Source organism: Benincasa hispida, chromosome 7, assembly GCF_027475165.1.
Source record: "Benincasa hispida cultivar pf3 chromosome 7, pf3_genome.v1.1, whole genome shotgun sequence".
NCBI classification, from domain to species: Eukaryota; Viridiplantae; Streptophyta; class Magnoliopsida; order Cucurbitales; family Cucurbitaceae; genus Benincasa; species Benincasa hispida.
This window is the reverse complement of record NC_143484.1, coordinates 38191361-38207604: the sequence shown is the minus strand read 5'-3', so window position 1 is coordinate 38207604 and position 16244 is coordinate 38191361. Positions and strand designations below refer to the sequence as shown.

The following is a 16244-nucleotide window of genomic DNA, read 5'->3' as shown; positions in this document are numbered from 1 at the left end:
ATGTACAGATAAAACTAGGGTTTAACAGTACATAGTGGACCACCTAAACTTCGAGTTACTGAAATTCTTAAGCAGTGATTGACTGGCATATCTGCTAGGCTTCGGGGCATTGACCTCTACCTAAAGAGGGAAAAAGAATGAGCTTAAAATGCCTAGTGAGTGACTACTTAAAAAAAAAAAAAAAAACATTCTTTCATACATACATGACATAAACAAGCTTATCATAAAACAATTACATTCTCATTTTCAGGGTTTGAAAAAAAAACTGAAAACATGAAGTCATAGCATATAAAAACCCTGAATTACAACTCATCATTCTTTCCTGTAAAGTACCTCTACTCCTCTGTCTGAACATGAGGGAGAGCCCTTTTGCTCAATTCCTAATAACCTTAGTTGAGAGAGATCTCTTTTGCTTGATTTCATCACGTTGATAACATAGATCATACGTGTACATAGAATTGAATAGGATCCTAACTACCTTACTATACCTTCGGTATCAAGGATCCCTAACATAATTGGAAATCTGGATACCTTATCATACCTTCGGTGTCAAACATTCGAAGTAGGATTTTTGTACAAGGTACAAAACATTTTAAATGTTCCATGAACATAAAATAACATACACATGGTAAAATGATTAAACTTTATAATTTTCATACCATCACATAGTGCCTTGTAACATAAATATGCTTATAAATTCCTTGTAGAAACTCATCATATTTTATAACATGAACATAAGCTTACTGAAAATGCATGCCAAATTCACATATAAAATTTCAGTCTTGGAATTTATGGATCATGCGATCAACATATATTTTAAGCATGCATTAAGGAAATCATGCTATTAAAACAACATGTTAAACTGATTATGCGCTGAAAATCATTTGTAAAACTATTCGTTAGAAATCATTGTGAAAACTTGTTACTCACTGTCTTAAACTACTTATCCAATGGTTTGTAAGCCTCTCCTATTTGCGTCGGCACTGAAATAAGAAAAGGTCCCTTGGTTAGTATCATTAGCACCCTTGTGAGCTTAACATTCTCAACATCATCGCATACTAGCGATTTCATCACATCATAATTGAACTCATCGCATCGCGTATACTTAGCCAATCTATCTTCTACTTGGCTTTAGATAGGCAACTCTCACTATCGAGTGCTCAGAAAGTCCTAAAGACATGCCTTCGTTCCTATGCGACGAATATTCACTACGCGTCTCACTTAGCACTGTTGCTATTGCTCTTCGCGCAGGCACACACCTTACGCCGCGTACACCTTACCCGGCGACTACCTTTGCTCGCGTAAATCCTCACTTCACGTCTATGCATATCGTCGCATATCTCAACGTGTCAATTGTTTGCTTGTTCTTCAGATGCAGGCAAGCAACTGCCTGCTTAATCATCCATAATCACTATTTCATATTTCAACTCCTAAATTTATAACTTTTAATCCATCCATTATCTAACTAAATTTTCTTCAAGAATTTGCTCATAAACATCGTAACTCTTCTTACCTTAAAAATTCGAGCATAAAATTCTTCTGAATAGGCTGGAAATCCTCTACTCTTATCGAGCTTGCCCAAAATCCCTTCAATACAACTGAGTTTCAAGTGGCAGCAACACTTCCCCTTAGGCATCTGAAAATTTTTGGCAAAATAGTTTCCTTCTTCGCAAAGCCTATTTATACTTGGGTTTGCATGAAAGCTTATCTTAATTAAATGCCATATGGTAATGCTAATCCTTAATTAACGTTTCTAAGGTTGTCGTTTAACCCATTTACTAAATGATTAAGCTAAACTCCTCAGCTTAACTTCATCACATAGAGCTTGCGATCACTTAACCCCGTTTCTGGTCATCACATAATCTTATCCATCATCACATCAATTGAACGACACCATCATCACATCAATCCATGACAGTCTCGTTTGCTAACTTATAAGCCTCTCGACCAACACTTACTTCGAGACCTTCCTAACACACTGCCTTAACATCTTCTTTGAGTGCTTGCTTAGGCAACTGGGTCACTTGCACAATGCCTACATTGATCCCCATCAATCTCATATGAGTTTGGTTGCATACGTCCTATATACCAACCTCGACCATTCTTTTTCACTCAAGAACCAACTTACTTCTTCCTTGGCCTTCCGTATATAACATGGCTATACTTAGTTGTAATGTCCCCTTCTCGGACTTCCAACCGCATAGTTCAACAAGACTGGTCGTATAACGTGACATAATTCATTGCATAAAATTTCATGTTTTCTTCTAAGTGTTAATTCCTCTCCATTCCATCCGAGGGTCTAGAAATCCATACTTAGAACATTTTTCTGCCATCCAAGTACCCGAGAGCTTAACCTTTTAACACTTAGAAAAATTTTCCTCATCTTTTAACTTGGCTTCACGCCCAACTTTCCCTTACCTTAAACTTTCAAAATTCACTAAGTGTTGGTTGTTCATCAATCTATCCAAGAGCATCCTTTCCCAACACTTAAAGAATTTTTCCTTCTTCTTAATATATGCAAACACATTATACATTACATGTAGCTTGGCTTACACTTACATGAATATTAATAAGCATCTTAAACACATAACTAAGAGGACTTAAACATAATTAACTAGTAAAACAAAGCTAAGGGTTTACAAATAGAACCTAAACATAACATTCGATCACCACCTACGCTACTAATAGAAGTAGAAGATCCTTCTAAAAAAGAACAATCACTTACATGAGCAACGAAAGGATGTCTAGTGATTTCACTTTTAGCTAAAGTCAAATACCAACAAACATCCTTGTCTTGTTTTATTGGAACACAGTTTGAACATTATTTTTACCAAGATCCAATAGTACTGACATTTTATAGCAGCCATCCAATTGAATCTCCTCAAGTATCAAATCAACTAAACTATAGAACTCTATCACAGTCTATCCCATTTGCATTCCAACTAGCCACATTACAGAGTCAAATTACAATAAGTAGATAGACATGGATAAAGCTCTATCCTATTTATTACTGATAGATAGTGATAGAGATTTATCTCTGTCTATCACTAGTAAGCAAACATAAAGTATCATAAAGAAAATTAATTATAAATAGATTGAATCAATCAAGGAAGGAAAACAGCACATTCCATAGTCCCAACTATATATACATTTGCACAACAACAAATAGAAAACATAGAAGAATAGAAATTGAGAAAATATTTAAAAGAACATACATACACCAAGCAAATTTTAGTGTTGTTTATCACTGTAATAGACAGAGGTAGAGTTCGACGATAGATAGTGATAGAATAGTGATAGACTCTATCACAATCTATCTAATTTGAAATCCAATTAGCCACATTTTAACAGAGTTTAATTCAAAATCACTTAAATTCCAATGTCTATCAATTGAATTTGATTAAAGAAGAAGAAAAATATCAACTGAATAAGAATAAGAAGAAAGAAGAAAGATCACTAAAGATAACTAAATAAGCAAAACCTAAAAAAGATTTTGAAAACCTAGAAGGGAAGAAGAAAATGACGATGACAATAAAGAAAAGGAAGAAGAAGAAGAAGAAGAAGAAGGCAAACATATCTTTGGAACGCGATGATAAAGAAGAAAAACGATGATCTGTAGATGAAATCAAGCAAGAAGGAATCGACTAGGAAGAAGTCACCGCACTGAAGGAAGAAGAAGACGTCGAAGTCGAGGAAGAAGAAGTCGCTGAAGACGTTGAAGCTGAGTAAGAAGAAATCCTTGAACTTGATGAAAAAGAAGACACCAAAGTCGACGAAGACGAAATTGCCGATTTACGCCGGCAAAGTTCAAATGTAAAATGGGTATTTTAGGCTTTCAAAAAAGGGAAAGAGTGCTTGCTGGTTAACCTTTTTTTTTTTTTTTTTTTTAACTATACATGTAAATAGTTTGGCATTCTTTCAGTTTATAAGAATTTTCCTTGTAAAAATTGGACTCTCAAACTTATATCATTCTACAAGTTGTAATAATTGTGTAAGTTTAATTTTTATTATTTAAAGTCTAATTTCTACAACTATGGTAAGTTTGAGAGTTCCATTTTAACATTTATAGAAATTTGAAGATCCAACTTTTACCATCGAAAGGTTGAAAATGTATATGCAACCATCAAGGGATATACCCTTTTTGTTTACGATGATGTTCAAACAGCGCCATTTACACATCGGTCTTGGGTCATATCATTATAAACTTTTCACAAAGGGTAAAATGGTAAAATTGTCCGCATCTGATTAACGCAAGTGCTGGAAACGTGGTTGTTAATGTAGCTATTAGATAGACTTAGCCAACATATTAGAAAATTAATCGACTGAAACAAGCCCCGGTTAGATTTATAGGATAAATGGCTAAAATTAAATATTACCATTAAGAAAATAGCTAGAATTGTTGTAAAATCGAGGAATAAAACGGAGTACTACATAAGTCCAGAAAATATGATAATTATAATAAATAAATTTAAAATAAAAGTAAAAAGGAAATTATGAAAATTAAAGGTAGGGAAAATTCAGCTTTTTTTTTTTTAATTTCTCTTCCAATTTTTCCTTCTTCTTAATAAAAATAATTAATGTCTATGTAATTTTATTTCCTATTTGCCAATTTATCTATAAAATCTGTATAAATTGGTTTAATTTGCTCTTTTAGGATAACTAGTTTCATAACACATACTTTTGCACGTGATTGATAACGTTTGAAATAGTTGCCTTGAGAACATATAAACAAACAGCTTGTAAGTTGACTTATAAAAAAAAACGTGTGAATTATTAAAATTAAAATGTTGTATTTTTTTACTTACTTCGAATTATGTGCTTTTGATTTTTATTCTTTCAAATATTTAGGTTTGCTTTTATATATACCTAAATTAATATATAATAATCATATTATATTTTTAGAACAACCCTTAATATCTAAATTAGAATTTTAAAACAACTCATATTAAAAATGATAAAACGATGACATCTTTAACCTAATTTGATTGGCCAAAGATTATGTATCCATTTTTAAAATTTTTCACTTTTTTTCTATTAGGAGAAATTTTCACCATGTTGAAGAAAGTAAAATAATATTTTTACATGAGCTAATGATTAATCTTAAACTTCCGTTTCAACTATATATTTCAGGCATTTAATACTTTAAAAAATGGAAAATGGATAACTAAAAATTCAAGTCATAATAATAAAAATGGATATTATGTTATTTACACAAATAATCATCTTTTTATGAACAATTATGTTGCTCCAATTATGTTAACTTCCAATCCTACGAACTTTTAAAATTATTCAATTAAATTTTTTTTTTCTTCAAGCAATTTTTAGGAGATAATTGACCTAATTAATTGTTATTAATAAAAGTGAAGGGTTGAATATTCATAACACATATATTCAAGATTCTTTTTCTTTTCAAGGATGTTTCAATATAATTTTTTTAATTTATATTTAAAACCATATATTTATGGTTCAATCTATTTCATATTGACTGCAAATAAATCAACAATTCCCATTAAAAATAAAATTCAAAATTAGTTGTTATGGGAATGATTTTTTATATTTAAATACAATGCAATAAAATAAAACAAATTTTAAAATTAAAAATGGAGTAAACAAATTGGTAAAAATGATGTATCCTATGAAATCAAATGAAATTTATTTAATTGAGTTTTATATTTACCTAAAAAACAAGTTTTAAAAACTGGGACTCCGTTAAAAACAAATATTTTAGATATCATACAACCTATGGAATCAAATATTTATATACACATTAATTAAATTAAAAGTAGAAAAAATTGAGTAAAAAAATCGATCATGTAGAGGGAAGTGATAAGGGAAGTGATAGCCGATGTTCGTTATTTGGCTTCGACTTTTTTCAAGATTATTTGATCTTCATTTGTTTTATTCCCACATCTTTCTCTTCCTACACTCTTTTTCCATTTTCAAGCAATATAACAAAGCAAACAAAGGTAGAGGAGTTATTAAAGTCAATTAACCACGTAAATAAACTCCTAAATCAAATCCATTAAAAAAAAAAGGAAAAAAAAAACCCGCAGACACATATGCACAAACACACACTTGCAAAACAAAACAAAAAAACAAAAAACAAAACAAAATATTTGGCTACTTGTTTCCAAAAAAAAACAAAAACAAAAGAAACACACATTTCCAAAAATAAATAAATAAATAAACAAACAAAATATTTCAATACAAGCTACTTGTTTCCAAAAAAAACAAAAACAAAAACAAAAACAAAAGAAACACACATTTCCAAAAAACAAACAAACAAAATATTTCAATACAACACCCAAAAGAATTGCTGAAGAAAAAGCTACCTATTCGAAAATGTTTTGGCCGAGGATCCCATCATCCACATGCAAAATGCAAAACAAATTTAAAGAATTAAAATGGAGTAAAAAAAATTGGTAGAGATTATATATTCTATGAAATCAAATGAATTTAATTGTTATATTTAAATTCAAATTTGCGTAAAACAAATATGGTAGATATCATGCAATCTATGACATCAAAAATTCATATACACTACAGTTAAATTAAAAAATAGGAAAAAAAAAAAAAAGTAAACAAATCACATAATCTTCTAATCCATGGAGAGGGAAGTAATAGCTAATGTTTTTAATTCTCTTAGGTTATCTTCATTTGTTTCAATGAAATTACTATAATCAATGGACATATTGCCCTGATCTCTCCCTATATATAAACTCTTAAATCAAATCTCTAAAAAAATACACACATTTGCAAAGAAACAAACAAATAAAATATTTACATGAATTAGTAAATTAATGAACATATTGCTTTGATCTATCAATGTAAATAAACTCTTAAAACTCCTAAATCAAATCCCTAAAAAAGCAACACACACTTACAAAAAAAACAAACAAGTAAAATATTTTGATACAACACTAAAGGATTGCTAATAAAATCTATCCGTTTGAAAACGTTCAGGCCGAAGATCCATACTTCGACGAGGCAAATCTCTTCCTCTGTCCATCATAAGATCCAACGGCCTCGTGAAAAAAAAAAAAAAATCATTTTCACAAGTAGTCTTCTATTCTTCTCATGAAATTAGGATTTCTTTTGGGGAGTGAAATGGTATATTAAAAAGAATTTTTTCGTAACTAAATTTGTTATCTCCATAGAGAAAATTATATGTATGTGCCTATTTGTAGATTTTTTTTTTTATTGGAAAGATTTGTTTAATTGATGTGTCCTTTCATAAATGAAGTGTCTTGCCTAAAAGTTTTAAAAAGACAAGATTTAAGGGCAAAGTATACATTTTCAAAAAATTGAAAAGCAAAGAAGGAAGTTAAAAATTCTCTCCTCGTCCATTTTAATATAGTATAGATGTAAACATACCCAATCTACACTCAATTGGCACCTCACCTATTTAAATTAGAGAAAGTCGAATTTTCTCACCTTCTTGTTTAAACTAGATACAAGTGAGGTTATTTTTTAGCATCTATTACTATTTGACCTAGGCCATATTTACTAATCCTTAATCAAAATTGCTACATAACAGAATATTGTTAATTGATTTTTTTTTTAAACAAACCCACTTTTCACATCATTGATTATGTTTATTGAAAAGTAAACGTGACTTTAATACTCACTCACTCACTATCTTCCAGACTTGTTACTTTTTCTTATAAAATGAATTAATATCAATCTTCTAATCATCTAGAAATTTATTATTTTATTTTAACTGACATTTGAAAATTATAAACTCATAAACTTAAAACTATTATTCAATCAAGATTCAAAATATTAATATCTAGAGAAATGTCGAAGATTTACTTTATGAAAATATCTCTAAAATGATGATGCAAATGAAATATCAAGAAAAATTAGACTTTGAAAAGTGTTGCAATCAACCCCTTAGGTTAAAATTGGGTAACTCACACATATGGAGAAGGGCAAATTTGTCATTAGAAAAAAAAATGCTCAGCGTTACTGAGGGATCAAGGAGGAAGACGAAAAAGTGACCATTTTAGTTAAAATAGGGAGAAGAGAGTTTGCGCGAGGGAATAAAAATATAAGCTCTTTGCTTCAACGTGATTCAATGCTTCTTCATCTCCTTTTTTTACTTGTCATTAATTAACCCTGCATAAAGAACATTCAGCCCATGAGTAGCAACATGAGTAATTGGATCTGTTAAACCATCTTCAATGGCAACACCAACCAAATTAACCCTTTTACCTTAAAGCAATATGGGGTTTTTCTTTAAAATGTAATACCCAATTGAAGGCACATATTTCCCTACATAGCGTTCCCTGTAATCGGAATGGATCGATTCAGACGACGAAATTGCAGTAAAAAGATACTTAGAAAGAGAGTATTGGATTTTAGAGATATCATCTCTTGTTGTTGCAATGCTGAAGCCAGTTCTAATTGGGCCAAATCTTCGATTCCATGAGCCGGGATTGGGGATTAGGCAAATGGGTTCGACTTTTTGTTTGTGGGAATTGACTCGCCATGGACCGAGCTCGAAGAAATTACCGACGGCCGCTTGAAGCCAAATTAGAAGAGGGGTTGGGTTTTCTCAAGGGAAGAAATTGGGGTTTGGGCTTCGTAGAAGGTAAAGAAAATGGCGGAGCCGGTGGTGGAATTGATTGGAAGATAGCCAAATTTTGTGGGAAGAGCTTCAAGCAGGAAAAATGACAATGGAAATGGAAATGAAGCGAAGAAGAAGAGAAGAAAACAAATATAATTTTAATCCAATTTGCCCTTCTCCAGCGTATGTGTGGTTTACCCAATTTTAATCTAAGGAGTTAATTGCAACACTTTACAAAGTCTAGGGGAGGTGATTGATCAAATTAAAAATCTAGGGGTATAAGGGTGGGTTGTGCAATTTACCCTAGAAATTAATAAACAAACATTTTACCAATTTTTAAATAAGTTAAAAATGGTTATTGTAAGCTTTGTATTCAATATAATTCCGAGACGAAACAACCCTAGTCCCCAAGGGACAGTCTTCCAACCAAAACCATAAAAACTAGCGTTTATTAAAAAGCAACATTAAATTCAAATAATTACGCTTCAATCCCCATACCGAATTTTCCAGAGAAAATATTAGGCCTCGGCGGGGGTTCACTCCCCTCCGGCCGCCGTTGCAGAAGCATCTCCGGCGGCCCTACTTCGGAGCCACTCAACCATATCCCCAAATACAAGCTCCACATTCTCTTTAGGCTCTCCAATCAACTGGTGCCACATACCTGGATATATCTTCAGCGTCTTATCTTTACTGGCGGCGCGTCGGTATAGCTCCTCCACACACGCCGGATCGCAGATCACATCGTCGCCGCCGTGCGCTATCAGCAGTGGAACCTCCACCTCGTCGAACCTCTCCTGCAACTCTCTACACACTCTCATAAGTTCCTGAGCGGTCGCCGCGCGAGGACGCGCCACCACGCGTCGGGGACTCGCCGTCGCAAGTTTCCGTTTCCAGTCGACTTTGAAGGATACCTCCGGTATGGATCCACGCGTGGGAACCACGCGCCAAGTCGGAATCAAAGCAGCGGCTAGGGATAGAAAGTGCTCCAATGGCCACGGCGGTTTGAACTTGGCGCTGATTCCACACATGGCGCCGTTCAGAACGACGCCATTCCACGGTCGCGAGCTCTCAGTCGTCGATTTCTGACGGAGCGTGATGAGAAGAGCAATCGCGCCGCCGAGCGACTCGGCGTAGAGGAAGGAAGGCAACGACGGCGCGTGACGCTCACGAAACGCGTCGAAGAAGGAAATACAGTCGTCGACTACGGGGTTGATGTCAGGTATGTGATATTGAAGGCCTTCGGAGAATCCATGGCCTTGATGATCAATGGCACAAGTGATGAATCCGGCCTTGGTAAAGTGGACGGCGGTGAGTTGAATGAACCAGCTAGATTCGCCGGTGAAGCCATGGACGATGGCAATGATTCCGATTGGTTTGATTGAAGGGACAGGGATCCACCACTGAGTGAACAGCTTAATGCCTCTGGAATTGGTGATGAAGTCAGAGCCGTGAGTGACAGAATGACGGGAATAGAACTCGTCGGCGGTGAGAGAGCCGAAGGGGCTCCGCTCGTCGGCGCCTTCCACCGGATGAACCATTTGCCGGATCGGAGGTTTTCAATTCACAATGTTAGAGTGAGGAGAGTGTTAATTTGCGTTTCTGTGTGAGGGGAAAATTAGGAATGGGGAGTGAAAGTGATGTTATTTTGGGTAGTTATCGGGACATGGGAGGTGGTTGGGGATCTTTAATTGTTTGTCTACCAAGGTTTGCCTTTCTCATTGGATGTTAAAATTAAAACTTATATAATTGATAATAATTGTATAAGTTTAAAGGTTTCATTTCTTATCATTTTTTCGATTATTACAAGTTTGGGACCGATTGTCACAATTGAAAGCTTAAGATATGATTACAATTATCACTATCATCATATTTTAGAAGTGGTTTTTGCAATTTACCCTTTAAAATATAATAATATTTTGGTTAATACATCATTACTTTTAATAAATCTTGAATTTAGTCCTAATTTTCATTGAAATATTAATAATAATTTTCTCGAATATTTTTACAAACTTTAGGTAAAAATGCTAATAGTTTGTATAACTTTTTTAAAAAAAAAAAAAAACAATAACCAATAATAGAGATTTTTCAAAAAAAAAAGGTATAGAGATTAAAATTTACCAATATATATAATTGGATTAGAAACAGTGTATTAAATTTTCGTCATATTTTTTACATTTCCATGAATTGACATTGAAAAGTGAATCAACATTTTCATTATATTCTAAAAAAGTTCATGCAACACCGAAAAAATAAACCATATATCATTTATATGAATATAATATAAATAATAAATCGCTTAAAAAAGGAGAATATCTATTTACCAAATTACTAATTTAATTTTTTTAAAACATCATGTTTTTATATTTTTTTCTAGGAGCATTCATCTTTAAAATTAGGGGTCCTATAATTCTTGTTTAGGAAGGGATTAAGAATCCATATAGAAATAAGAGTCACTCATTCTCAATTGGTTGTTAGTTTAAGAAGGATTTGTATTTTCTTCCAATCGACATTCAAAAATCTCCAACTTAACATAGCCATGAAAAGGATTGGAGCAATCTTCCCTGTGATTCAGTAGTGGAAGAAGAAAGCACTTTCAAGCATTTTTCAAACCTTTGACCTCTTGGTCGAGAGCATACCTAAATCACTTGAGGTATGTGTTGGGTTATATCACTTTTAATGAAAGTCCAATAAAGGCCCAATTGGACTTTTTCTAGGTATTGTTTAAAAACAATACATCAGCCACCGGTCAAAGTCTAGAACACAAATCGAGAGCTAAGAAAACCGTAGAAAATTAGAGTTTCTTTGCAATCCGACCAATAATGTTCTTCAGCCAATTGGGGATCAATCGGTGGTCCGATCGAACTAAAATTTTGACAGTGTGTTCTTGACACAAGAGTCTTCAATCTGGACGGTGGAGATTTCATTTAGAGCTACCGATAGTCACATACCGTGGGTAATTGGTTGCCACTTCAAGTGGGAAGTTTCCAATTTTATTCTTCTCAATTTGTTGTCGTTTTGTTACCAAGATTGTTATCTTGAGATATTTAATATGTATGCCTCTAATTGTGACTAGGGAGAACTCATTGTAACCCATTATTGATTATAGTAGAGATTTTGACTTCAGTCCGTGGTTTTTTACTCCTCAAATTGAGGGGGGTTTCCTTGTTAAAATTGCTTATGTCCTTACTTGATTATTAATGTTGTTGCTAGTAAATTAGTATTCTATTAGATTCACACAAAAGTGGAATAATTTATCCGAAGAATATAATGTTTATCCCAACAAAGTGGAATCAAAGTCTTGGTTAAGTTAATTGGGTTTACCTTGTGTTGAATATGGATACTAGTTCGGCTAAGATGGTTACCCTCATGCACGGACTATGTGGAACAAGCTTGAGTCGCTATGTGCCTCTAAAACTGGTAATAATAAAATGTTTATGATCAAACAAATGATGGCGTTGAAGTATCAAGATGGAACACTCATGTTAAATCACTTGAATACATTCCAAGGTATCATTAATCAGTTATCTAGGATGAATATCAAGTTTGAGGATGAGATACATGGGTTATGGGTATTTGGCACATTGTCGGACTCGTGGGAGACATTTAGAACTTCCTTATCGAACTCAGCCCCAAATGGTGTACTAAGTATGGACTTAGTAAAAAGTAGCATATTGAACGAGGAGATGAGAAGAAAGTCGCAAGGCTCTTCTTCACAATCAGATGTTCTTGTTACTAAAAAAAGGGGGAAGAGTAAGAGTAAAGATCCAACGGAGAAAGATAGAAGCAAAAATAAAGGGGGGCCGGTTTGCAAATGTTGAGTGTCATTATTGTCACATGAAATGGCAAAGAAGCATGGTCGAAAATTTAAAATGGACAATAAAAATGATAAAGTCAAGGAAAAGAAGAATGACGATGACAGTGATGTAGACACAATTACTGTAGTCAACGAAGATTTTTACATCTTATTTGACGGTGATGTTCTAAATCTTGCTACACAACAGAGCAGTTGGGTGATTAATAGTGGTGCCTCATATCATGTTACATCAAAGAGGGATTTCTTTGCATCCTATACACCTGGTGATTTCGAAGTGTTAGGATGGGTAATGATAGATCAGCATAAGCAATTGGCATCGGAGATGTACACTTGGAGAACAAGAATGGTTCTAAGCTGATTTTGAAGAATGTGAAGCACATTCCTGATATTCGCATGAATTTGATTTCTATAGGTAAGCTCGTTGATGAAGGTTTCGGCAATACCTTCTATGATGGTAAATAGAAACTTATTAAAGGCTCTATGGTGATAGCTAAGGGAGAGAAATATTCCTCACTGTATTCACTAATTGTGATATGAATACAGTGAATGATGAAGCGAGTGTTGAGTTTTCACATAAAAGACTCAGTCACATGAGTGAGAAGGGTTTGAAGATTTTAGCCAAGAAAAATAATCTTCCTGATATACATAGCGTATCCTTAAAAAGGTGTCCTCATAGTTTGGCAGGGAAGAGGCTAGAGTTACTTTTAAGTCATCTCAACATTCAAAGAAACCAAATGTACTAGATTTGGTACATTCTGATGTGTGTGGTCCTATGAAAATAAAAACACTTGGAGGTGTGTCATATTTTGTGACGTTTATTGATGATCATTCAAGGAAAACATGAGTCTATACCTTGTAGACTAAAGATCAGGTATTACAGGTGTTTAAACAGTTTCATGCCCTTGTTGGGAAAGAAATTGGTAAAACATTGAAGTATAATTGGACTGATAATGGAGGTGAGTATTGTGGACCTTTTGATGAGTATTGCAAAAATCATGGTATTTGATATCAAAAGACACCTCCTAAGACTCCTAAGTTAAATGGCATAGCTGAGAGAATGAACAGAATACTAGTTAAGAGAATGAGATGTTTGCTTTCAGAATCACAGTTATCACAATCGTTCTGGGGTGAAGCATTGAATATGTACATGTTTTGAATCTCAAACCATGTGTTCCTTTGAGATCAGAAGTTCTGAACAGAATATGGTCAAATAAGAATATATCTTATGATCACTTGCGTGTCTTTGGTTGTAAAGCTTTTGTTCACGTTCATAAAGATGAGAGATCGAAGCTTGATGCAAAGACTCGACCGTGTGTATTTCTTGGCTATGACCAAGATGAGTTTGGTTATAGACTATATGATCCCGTACAGAAGAAGCTCATAAGAATTCGAGATGTTGTGTTTGATGAAGACCAAACGATACTAGACATTGAGAAACAGATAAAACAGAGTCTGAGCACAATGATGATCTGATTGATTTGAGTTCAGCTTCTTTGACACAACCTTCTACACAGATTAAAAATGAGGTTCAAGATGATCAATGTGTTGAAACAGATGAGGGTTCTGAATAGGTTGAGGCAGATGATAGTGTTCAGGAACAGTTGTCAGAAACAGAAGTTCCTACAGATGTTTCACTCAGGAGATCTGTCAGAGATCGTCGTCCGTCAACAAGATATTCAGCTAATGAATATTTTTTATTGATTGATAGGGGAGAGCCTGAGAGTTATGAAGAAGCCATAGAAGATGAGCACAAAAGAAAGTGAATTGATGCCATGAAAGATGAGATGTCTTTACATGAAAACCACACTTTTGAGCTTGTGAAATTGCCTAAAGGAAAAACTACACTGAAAAATAAGTGGGTTTATAGAGTGAAACAGGAAGAACATACCTTAAATCTGCGTTATAAAGCGAGAATGGTTGTCAAAGGGTTCCATCAGAAGAAATGTGTCGATTTTGATGAAATTTTTACTCCAGTTGTCAATATGTCTTCTATACATGTAGTTCTGGGTTTGGTAGCTAGTATTGACTTAGAGATTGAGCAGATGGATGTTAAGACTACATTTCTTCATGGGGACTTAGATAAAGAAATCTACATGGAACAACCAGAGGGTTTTGTGCATAAAGGCAAAGAGCATCTGGTGTGTAAATTGAAGAAAAGTTTTTATGGGTTGAAATGAGCACCGAGGCAGTGGTATAAGAAGTTTGAGTCAATTATGGGGGAGCAAAGCTACAAAAAGACTACTTCTGATCATTGTATTTTTGTCCAGAAATTTTCTGATGATGATTTTATTGTATTATTGTTTTATGTTGATGACATTTTGATTGTTGACAGGAATGTTTCGAGAATTAACCGGTTAAAGAAACTATTGAGCAAATCCTTTGCCATGAAGGATTTGGGGCCAGCAAAGAAAATTCTTGGAATTCGAATAGTTCGAGACAGAACTTCCAAAAAGTTGTATAAGTCACAAGAGCAATACTTGGAAAAGGTGCTTGAGCATTTCAACATGAGTAAAGCGAAACCGGTCAGTTCTCCTTTATCTAGTCACTTCAAACTAAGTAGCAAACAGAGTCCTTCTATAGATAAAAAGAAGGAAGATATGAGCAAGATTCCTTATGCTTCAGCAGTTGGGAGCTTGATGTATGCCATAGTATGTATTAGACCTGATATTGCTCCCGTTGTTGTTGTTGTTAGTCCTTTTATGTCCAATCTAGTAAAACAGCATTAGGAGGAGTCAAATGCATCATGAGATATTTGAGAGGTACTTCTAATTTGAAGCTCACATTTGGAGGTGGAAAGTCAGTTCTTGTTGGGTACACTGATTCAAATACGGCAGGAGATCTAGACAATAGAAAGTCTACTTTTGGTTACTTGATAACATTTACAGGTGGTGCAGTGTCTTGGCAGTCAAGGTTGCAAAGTGTGTTACACTTTCTACAACTAAAGCAGAGTATATTGCAGCAGCAGAGGCTTGTAAAGAGATGTTGTGGATGAAGTGTTTTATATAGGAGCTTGGCTTCAAACAACAAAGATATGTGATATATTGCGATAATCAGAGTGCTATTCATCTTGGTAGGAATGCTACATTTCATTCTAGAACAAAGCATATAAATGTGAGGTATCACTGGATGAGAAATACTTTGAATGATGAATTGTTTGAGCTTGAGAAGATACATACTGATCATAATGGATATGATATGTTGACGAAGAATCTACCAAGAGAGAAGCTTGAGTTTTGTCGTTCCGCCGCAAGAATGACAAGATCCTCCACAAAGTGAAATAGGGGGAGATTTGTTAAGTTATTTCACTTTTAGTGAAAGCCCAATAAAGGCCCAATTGGGCTTTTTCTAGGTATTGTTTAAAAACAATACATCAGCCGCCGGTCAGTGTGCAAAACGCAAATCGAGAGTTAAGAAAATGGCAGAAAATTGGAGTTTCTTTGCAATCTGAACAGTAACGTTCTTCAGCCATTTGGGGATCAATCTATGGTCCAATCGAGCTCAAACTTTGACAGCGTGTTCTTGACATGAGGTTCTTCAATCTAGACGGTGGAGATTTCGTTTGGAGCTACCTACAGTCAAATACCGTGGGTAATTGGTTGCCACTTCAAGTGAGACGTTTCCAATTTTATTTTTCTCAATTTGTTGTTGTTTTGTTGCCAAGATTGTTATCTTGAGATATTTAATGTGTATGCCTCTAGTTGTGACTAGAGAGAACTCATTGTAACCCATTATTGATTATAGTGGAGAATTTGACTTCGGTCCATGGTTTTTTACTCCTCATATTAAGGGGGTTTTCCACGTTCAAATTGCATGTGTCCTTGATTATTATTGTTGTTGCTAGTTAATTAGTATTCTATTAAA

The 16244-nt window shown here is 34.2% G+C and overlaps 1 protein-coding gene and 1 long non-coding RNA gene across 2 annotated transcripts; both read right to left on the bottom strand.

Moving 5' to 3' along the window:
- Nucleotides 1-7790: 7790 nt before the first annotated feature.
- On the bottom strand, nt 7791-8348 carry LOC150035148 (uncharacterized). The gene is made up of 2 exons (XR_016530732.1): nt 8215-8348; nt 7791-8118 (listed from the first exon to the last, which is right to left on the bottom strand). It is a non-coding gene; the product is annotated as an uncharacterized LOC150035148 (long non-coding RNA).
- A 554-nt stretch (nt 8349-8902) lies between these two features.
- Nucleotides 8903-10692, bottom strand: LOC120081606 (caffeoylshikimate esterase-like). Its single transcript, XM_039036636.2, has one exon. The coding sequence runs from the start codon at nt 10105-10107 to the stop codon at nt 9106-9108; it is 1002 nt and encodes a 333-aa protein (XP_038892564.1). The 5' UTR covers nt 10108-10692; the 3' UTR covers nt 8903-9105.
- Between the last annotated feature and the right edge of the window lie 5552 nt (nt 10693-16244).

Excerpts from the sequence above, each read along its gene's own strand:
- LOC120081606 (XM_039036636.2), bottom strand. The coding sequence starts at position 10,107 with ATGGTTCATCCGGTGGAAGGCGCCGACGAGCGGAGCCCCTTCGGCTCT.